Source organism: Talpa occidentalis, unplaced genomic scaffold, assembly GCF_014898055.3.
Source record: "Talpa occidentalis isolate TD23 unplaced genomic scaffold, MPIMG_talOcc4v2.1 talOcc4.17, whole genome shotgun sequence".
Taxonomy (NCBI): Eukaryota; Metazoa; Chordata; class Mammalia; order Eulipotyphla; family Talpidae; genus Talpa; species Talpa occidentalis.
In genome coordinates this window covers 59098950-59106999 of record NW_023601754.1, presented here as the reverse complement: position 1 = coordinate 59106999, position 8050 = coordinate 59098950, and the positions used below count along the sequence as shown (strand labels likewise).

Genomic DNA, 8050 nt, shown 5'->3' with positions numbered 1-8050 from the left:
TGATGATTGTACATGAATGGAATCTAGAAATGGTGCATATTGTTTTTTGTTATGTTTCACTGCATGTAATAATCTCATGTATAATTAACCACAAACTGTAAAAAATAATCTTATGTAATGGTCAAAATAATGTATAAAAGAGAAAGTTAATTCCAGCAAATCACACTCAGATTTTCACTCCCTCAGAGTGTGTCTGTGTGTCATTTCTTTCTTTTCGTCCCTCGCCCTAATTCCTTCGACCACCTCGTGCTTGTTCTCGCTCATTCCCTGAGAGTGCCTCGATTTACCCACTGCTGCTGGGCTGGTCCGCGGCATAGTGTGATTTCTGGTTCGGACAGAGTTACACGCCTGCAGAGCACATGCTGGCACCATGGTGGCCGCCGGCCGAGTTTTGGCTCTTTCCCGTTGTCTGCTGTCCCAGCTGCCCCCTGGAGAGCTTCGTTCAGCACCACAGGAGTTGTGGTCTGGCCTCGGGCAGCAGCCCCGCTTTCTGGGGAAGGAGCGGCTGGCATCTCCCACAAGTGGGGATGGATCGGGTGGCGGGAACAGTGCTGGATGGAGCCTTGCCCCTCCTCAGCCTCCCCTGCAGTGCTCGTTTGTCTTCGACCGATTGTATTTCTGGGCTCAGGGGGCCCTTTACCCCGCACTGCCCCCCCCCCCCACTGCAGTGTCTTTTTCTCTTCGCAGGGGAAGATGGAGACCCTGAAAGACAAGACCCTGGAGGAGCTGGAGGAGATGCAGAATGACCCGGAGGCCATTGACCGTCTGGCCCAGGAGGCCCCCGAGGTAAAGGTCTGCAGCTGGGACAGGCCACGTTCCTCCCCCCTCTCCATGGCCTGATCTCTGGTTTGGACCCAGCCAGGGAGCCCCTGAGATCCCAGCCTGCTCCTCTGGGAGCTGTAGGGGCCAGTGCTGGGGAGTCCAGGGCCCCTGGTGGCCCCGGGATCCCCCTGCCCTGCGTGTCCCCAACCTGCTGTTCCCAGCTGGAGTCTGAGGCAGCTCCTAGAGCCAGGTGCCGTGGTCTTGCCCCAAGCGCCCCAAGGGCCTCGCTGGCAGGCGTCTGGGAAGAGCCGTTCTCGGCCTGGGGTTTGGGCTCATGTCGGGTTTGGGCTCACCTGCTTGACCCGTTTCCTGTCGTAAGCGCACCTCGTCAGCTCCCGTCAGGGGGATAAAAATAACCCTTCTGTCTCAGAGCTTTATGCTTTTCGAAAGCCCTTCCTGTCTCTTTGACCCGACTCCTCTGTGAGGTCCGGTGACCAGATGTGGCCACAGAGCTGGATGGACCCACAGGCATGCTGGGAGCGGCCGGGCCGTCCGTGCTCTGGAAGCTGCCGCCTCCCGCCCCTGCATTAGGAGGCGTCACAGGCGCAGATACGCAAGCTCGTTTGATTAGCATTCGGATGTGTTTTCGTTTTCACGGGTGAGCAGGTGTGTGGTCTGTAAGTTCACACTGAGGAACGGGAAGGCCCGCTCCCGCTTTCGCCTCCCAGGGCGCTTCCCGTTCTCTGCGGCCTGCAGATGCGGGCTGTGGGCCGGTTGCCTTGCTCCCCACCTCACTGTGCTCTTTCTGGGGGGAGGCCCCCCTTCCCAAATGAGCAGCCTCCGTGGGGCTGCGGCCTGGACAGACTGTGAGGAGAGGGGAGAGGCGTGGGAGCTGCGCAAGGCTGGTCTGTCCTCGCCCTGAGCTCCCTCAGCAGGACGGAAGCTGGCGAGTCTGGTCAGGCTCCCGGCCCACTCGGACTCTCAGGGTGGGTGGCGGCAGGGCCTCACTAGGCACAGTCAGCCGACCGCCCCGCGAGCAGCTGACGGGGTCTGTGAGGAACGCGCGGGTGGTGGGAAGCATAAGCAGGGACACCTCTGGGCAAAGGCAGCATGACTGTGTGGGCACGGCTGGGCCTCACTGATCTGCAGGAACAACTCTCCCGGCATGAAGAGAAAACTCGGGAGAATGAGCCCCTCAGGCTTCCAAGACCCCTTTGACGGGCTTTTCCACCAGGGCTGTGAGGGCGTGATGGTGTCGCTGTGAGCCGCCAGGCTAGGTGGGGTGCCTTTAGTTGGGGTGTGCAGCTTGCTTAGAGAAGTGGGTTGGGGGCTACCTTGCCATGTGGAAGGTTGAGTGGTGAGGTTGAGCTCTTTGGGTGGAGTGCTTGAACTGTCTTAGTGACCCCCATAATTGCCGGGTGGGGGGCTCCCTAGTGGAGAAAGATTTGGGGATACTGTGGGGAGAGGAGGCAGAAGTGGGTAAGACAAGGTTTGGGGGGAAGTGATACAAGGTTGGTTAAGACTCGGGGAAAGGCAGTGGATGTGTAAAGAGGCATATCCATGGAGGCCCCGAGGGGCCCCCAAGGGGCAGCTGAGCAGAGGGCTTCAGGCCTTCCACTCTGGCAGCACATATGGGGAGAAAAGCTTTCCTCGCTAATGAAAACGCGAGGCAGACTCCCCAGCATCGACGTCCGAGTCCATGTGTTTGTGGGTGCTTGTGGCAGCCAACCAGGCGGCTCTGGGGGGCAGCTTGCTGTCTGTGGCAGCACAGCTCTGGCCTGGGAGGCCCAGGAATCCAGCCCCGTGACTCCTGTGCCCCAGCAACCATGTCTGCGGGGCGGAGGGAGCCTGGAACTTGGATGGCGCAGGAGGAGCAGGCCCAGGCCTGCCCTAGCACAGGGCTCGAGCCCCTATGTAGGGGTCAGCAGCTCAGCCTTCCCATAGCCCCCTATTCTGAACCCCCCATGTCAGGGGGTGGACAAGCCAAGCCGGCCTGTCCATCAGGTGCTGTCATGGCGGCGATGCCAACAGTGGCTCCCCTAGGCAAGCTGGTGTTGCTGAGCTTGGCCTGAGCCCCCAGCAGGCCCGAGTCTCTTCTGGGGCCCGTGTGCTGTCGGTGTGTTGTCCTCACTGTTTCAGGGGTGGTGGGCTGATGCTCTCCGCCCCCGGTAGAGGGGCTTCCCTGGAGAGTAGATGGGGCTTTGGGTCATGGCAGGGGCTTTGGATGTGGGCGCGGTCCTGTGGCTGCCACCTCACCGGCCAGTGGCAACCTAGGACCCAGCTGAGGGCAGGCTGCTGCTCATGTTGGGGACGTGCTGTCAGGGGGCTGTCCAGCCATGGAGGTTGGCCTTAGGGCCTTGGGTGGCGCCTGTGCTGTGCTGATGGGGGCACCCCGCCAGCCCCTGGTGGCCCCTCTGCCGCCTCATTGGCACAGCTTCTCTGCAGTGCTCACACGTGGCCGAGGAGGAAGGGACACGTCTCCCTGAATTGCTGTCACCTGGCTTTCTCACTCACTGTTTTGGGACCACATCTGTCCATCTTGTGGTCTGGCTGGGCCCTTAGTCCACCTCAGAGTAGGCCCCTTGACCCTGAATCTTGGGGATAAGTGGTCAGGACTTTTGGTTGCTTCTGCCTGAAAGCCGCTGACTTTCTGATATAAATGGGTCCCCACCTCCCTGGAGTCTGCACACCCCATGGTGGGCCTGGCCCCCAGGCGCCCGCTTCCCACCTGTGCCCACCACCGCCACCATTGGGTGGAGGATTCGGGAAGGTGCCTGTGTCTGCGTGCCCTGCCCAGGGCTAGAACTAGACCAAGCTCAGGGGACCCCACTGTGTGCCAGGATCCCAGGAACCCTGACCCAGCGGCTGGAGGTGAGTGGTAGCAGTGGTGTTTGTTACGGTCCAGTGGCTTGTTCTTCTAGGTCCAGGACCTGCAGCTGGAACGCGAGATGGCACTGGCCACCAACCGCAGCCTGGCTGAGCAGAACCTGGAGTTCCAGGGTCCCCTGGAGATCAGCCGCTCGAATCTCTCGGACAAATACCAGGAGCTCCGGAAGCTCGTGGAGCGGTGCCAGGAGCAGAAGGCCAAGCTGGGTAGGTGGGCCAGATCCCCGGCGTGTGCACTCGGGGGGCGCCTCTGTTAATAATTCAGGGTCTCTGTCAAGGTTGGACGGGAGAGTGGTGGAGTAGCGTGGAAGAGTAGGTGCCTTCTCCCTTCCCCATGGGCCAGCTCCCTGATGGTCGTCCCCGCCCCTAAGTGCTTTACATACGCTTTTCAGCAGCCGAGGAAGGGTAGGTTGTCATCTTCGCCTCGGGTGGGAAGCACGGGGCTCGTGAGGCAGTGGGAAGGCTGCTGTGGGGCTCTGAGTCAGCGAGCCTGCGTCCTGTGCTGAGCTCGCCAGCTCAGTCTCGGCGCAGCTGAAGGTAGGGGTGGGGGCTGGCCTGGTCACCCTCCCCCAGGAAGAAGAGCAGGATTGGGGTGGGGGGTGGATTTCAAAGTCCGGGTCCTTTTGCTTCCCAGGCTGCTGCTGGGCAGCTGGTTAGTCAGTGGCTGGGCCGCGCTGAGCTGCCCTTTGCTCAGAAAGGAGACCCAAGGGGACTGGACTGAAAGGAGGGGCCCAGCAGACCCCGGGGCGGTGACAGGGCCTCAGTGCACACAGGCCACAGACTTTGCTGAAACCTCAGCCGCCAGGCCTGAGTCCAGAGCCTCTTTTGAGATGTCGACCTTTCTGCCTTCCCTTCCAGAGAAATTTTCTTCAACACTGCGGCCAAGTACTTTGCTAGACCTTCTGCAAATCGAAGGCATGAAGATCGAAGAAGAGTCAGAGGTGAGAGAGCCGCGGACACCCCCTCTTCCTGAGCAGGAGCCCGTGGAGGGGCGCCGGGTGTCTGCAGTAGACGCAGAGAGGAGTGAGCCCTTTTGGATGAGTGAGCCCAGTCGGATCTCAGGAGCTGCCGCTGAATTGGGCCATGGATCACAAGACCCCGGCAGCTGGCAGACCCAGAAGGGGGCGCTGTGGCTGTAGACCCAGGACTGGAGCCTGGCCCCCAGCCACTGTCCTCTCCCGGGCTGCCTTGTCTTCCCAGCTCCAGGCCAGCCTGCTCGAGTGACCGAGTGGCCGGTGTTTGTCCTGTCACTCAACACACGTGTGCAGTGCCCACTGTGGGCCTGGCACCAGGTCAGGGTGGGGACAGCGGTGACTAGACAAGACAGTCCCTGCCCTCCGGGAGCTGACTCTGGGTGAGGCAGATCGGGGTGAACCCAGGAGTGCATTCCAGTCTGTCTGCAGGGAGAAGGGCCTCGGGGAGCCATTCGCCGGTGGGGATCAGAGCAGGTCGGGAGCAGCCGAGCCCCTGGCCCTGTTGTCACGGGCCTTCATGTCTTCCAGGCCATGGCTGAGAAGTTCCTGGAGGGTGAGGTGCCCTTGGAAACGTTCCTGGAGACCTTTTCCTCCATGAGGATGCTGTCCCACCTGCGCCGGGTCCGTGTGGAGAAGCTCCAGGAGGTGATGAGGAGGCCCAGAGTATCTCCGGAGCTGGCGGGGGATGCTCTTCCTCCTCGCCCACCTCCCCCGCCTCGCCCGGCCCCCCAGGCGACGCCCCCTGTGGCTGGCGAACAGCCACTGCCGCCCCCGCCCTCGGCAGGCCTGCCCTACCCGCTGCCCTACAGCCCATCTCCCGGCATGCCCGCAGGCCCCACGGCGCATGGCGCCCTCCCGCCGGCCCCCTTCCCCGCGCTGTCCCAGCCCTACCCCGCCTACAGCGGGCCCATGGGCCCTGCTTACCCGTCAGCCCAGCCAGCACCCAGGGCTGCTGGGGGCTACTCCTGGTCCCCGCAGAGGAGCACGCCGCCCCTGCCCAGCTATCCCATGGCCCCCGCTGGTGCTTCTGGCCCAGGGTACCCGTTGGCGGGGGGCCGCGCCCCCAGTGCTGGCTATCCTCAGCAGCCGTCCTACCCCTCGACGGGAGGCAAGCCACCGTACCCCACTCAGCCCCAGTTCCCAGGCCCGCCCCAGCCCTCAGGCCTGCCTCGGCCGCCCTATCCCACCGGCCCCACCCCTCCCTACGGGTTCCCCCAGCCTCAGGGGCCTGCCTGGCCTGGGTATTAGAGGCTGGCCTGGCCCTTCCCTACCTCCCCTGTCCCTCAGCCTTGGGCCCACCCTCCTGAGATTCCAGGTGAAACTGGGAGTGGAGCTGGCACTCCTCATGGACTTGTGGGGGCACGCAGGGACCTGGGGCACCTGGCTGGGGCCCTGCGGGCCGTGGGGACAGTGGGCACAACTCATCGACCTTCCCGGGGAAGGGGGCGCCTCCTTGCAGTGACTGGCTCTAACTTCTGCGCCGTGAGCCCGACTGGGAGTTCACACCTCTCCGTGAGTGTGTGTGAGCGGGCGTGTGTTTGTGATCATCTACTTGTGCCCCACACTCGCGGCACCGAACCCAATGCGGGTCACCTCGGTGATGAGGCTCCCTACATCTGGCCTTGGCTCCCCCCGCCTTTCCCTGGTGTTGGCCTCTCGACGTGGTGCCCATGCCGAGGGCTGCTGCTCTGTGTGTGTGTGTGGGGCCCCTGAGGATGCCCGCACCACCCACGCCCAGGGCCGGGTGCGGGGAGAGAGAGCAGCTCAGCAGGACGCTCAAGCACTGTCACGTGACTTAAAGCCATACCTGATCTGACAGGCTGATGTCAGATGCGCGGGGGCCGGGTGCTGTGCATCGAGAAGTCGGGGTTGTGAGGGTGGGCCCCAACCTGACTTGCACTGGTGGAGAATTTGGGGACCCCCTTGTGCCCTGTGGCTGGGAGCGAGTAGCTGTGGCCCAGGAAACTGGCCACCTGGGAGCTCATTTAGGAGTGGAGGGCCGGCTGCCCTCCCACAGCCTCCCCCCCTCCTCGGGGTGCTCCACTTCTGGCTGACTCCTCTGAGTCACTCCTCTAGTGCCTTGAATCTCATTGGCAGCAGCCCTGCCCTCATCCCCTTCCTCTGAGCCCCCGGATATAACTCCCCACCCGCTCCCCAGCTAAGATGATGTCAGCAGAAGCCCTAACAGTCGCTTCCCCAGTGGTGCTTTCTAGAACACCACCGCTGTGTCGGGCTCCGTGTCTTTGCTTCTCTTGTCTTCAGCATGTCAAGGGCAGGGACTGTGACTCCGTGTCACTGTGGCCTCCAGCACGCCGGGGATTTAGAGCGTGCTCAGCAATAAGCAGTGGCCTCACAGGCCCAAGGGGGGTAAAGAATGAAGCATTAACTTGGCGGCTCCGGCAAGAGCCGGGTCTCCAGGGCGGACTCGAGCTGCTGGGGGTGAGGATGTCACATGTGCCTTGCAATGTCCGCTCCTCGAGGGCTTAGCATCTGGCGGCCGAGGAGCTGGGGCCCACAAGGAAACTTGACCTTCTGGTGCCTGCCGGCTCCGGGCCCGCGCGCGTGGTGTGCGCGCAGCATGGTGCTCGGCCGGCACCGGCGGCTCCTTCCCACTGTGCTCGCGTCTCCTGGTATTTATGAAGAGACGTCACTCATGGACTCCACCGGTTCGAGCGCTTCGGAACCACATGAGCGATCGCCCGTGTGTCTGTGTAATCAATTGCCATAATAAACGTGGATGAGTCCAGCAGTGCCGGCCTTCTGGGGTTGGGAGGTGAAGGTGTGGCAGCTTGGCGGGACATGGATTTCCCCGTCCTTGGGGTCACGTTCTGCTGAGAGGCCCCGCTGAGTCCCGTCCACGAAGCCCCCTCATCCAGGCGTCACTCCCGCGCAGGGTGCCCCGCTGGCCTGTGCCCCAGGCCTGGCTCTGTCCGTATTCCCTTCCCTCTCCTCGGGGTTTCCCCCTTAGCTGTTTGCTTGCTGGAGCCTCACTCGGGCTGGGCCTGGCAGTGAGCTGGGGCCCCGCCATGCCTCAGGGGCCCACGAGGGGGCGGTCGGCCCCAATCCAGCTCAGCCTGCCACGTTCCTGCCCCCCGCTGGGCTAGCCAGGACCGGCAGCTCGCCAGGCTTCGCGTCCCGCCTCTGCTAAGGGGCGGCGGCCGTCAAGCCCCTCAACTAGCCGGCTCCTGCCTTTGCCCAGCCTGCCCCTCCCTAGCTGCCCTGCACTCGGCTTATCACAGGCCTGGGGGGGGGGGTGGGCGTCCTCTGCTCGCGGCAGGAAGGGCAGGTCAGGGGAGTCAGGAGACCAGGCGGCCTCCTGCTGTTCCCTGCGAGGGGACACATGCGAGGACGAATCCCGGAGCTGCTGCCCCTCCTGTTAGACTTTCCATGGTGGTTGTCTCTTGGGTTCTCTTAACAGCCCTTGGCCC

The 8050-nt window shown here is 62.9% G+C and overlaps 1 protein-coding gene across 1 annotated transcript; it reads left to right on the top strand.

Annotated features, from left to right (window-relative positions):
* The first annotated feature begins 341 nt into the window (after nt 1-341).
* Nucleotides 342-7706, top strand: LOC119250145 (vacuolar protein sorting-associated protein 37C-like). The gene is made up of 4 exons (XM_037517857.2): nt 342-786; nt 3684-3855; nt 4507-4589; nt 5151-7706. Exons 1-4 carry the CDS (start codon nt 556-558, stop codon nt 5868-5870), a joined length of 1206 nt encoding a protein of 401 aa, XP_037373754.1. The 5' UTR covers nt 342-555; the 3' UTR covers nt 5871-7706.
* Nucleotides 7707-8050: the final 344 nt, after the last annotated feature.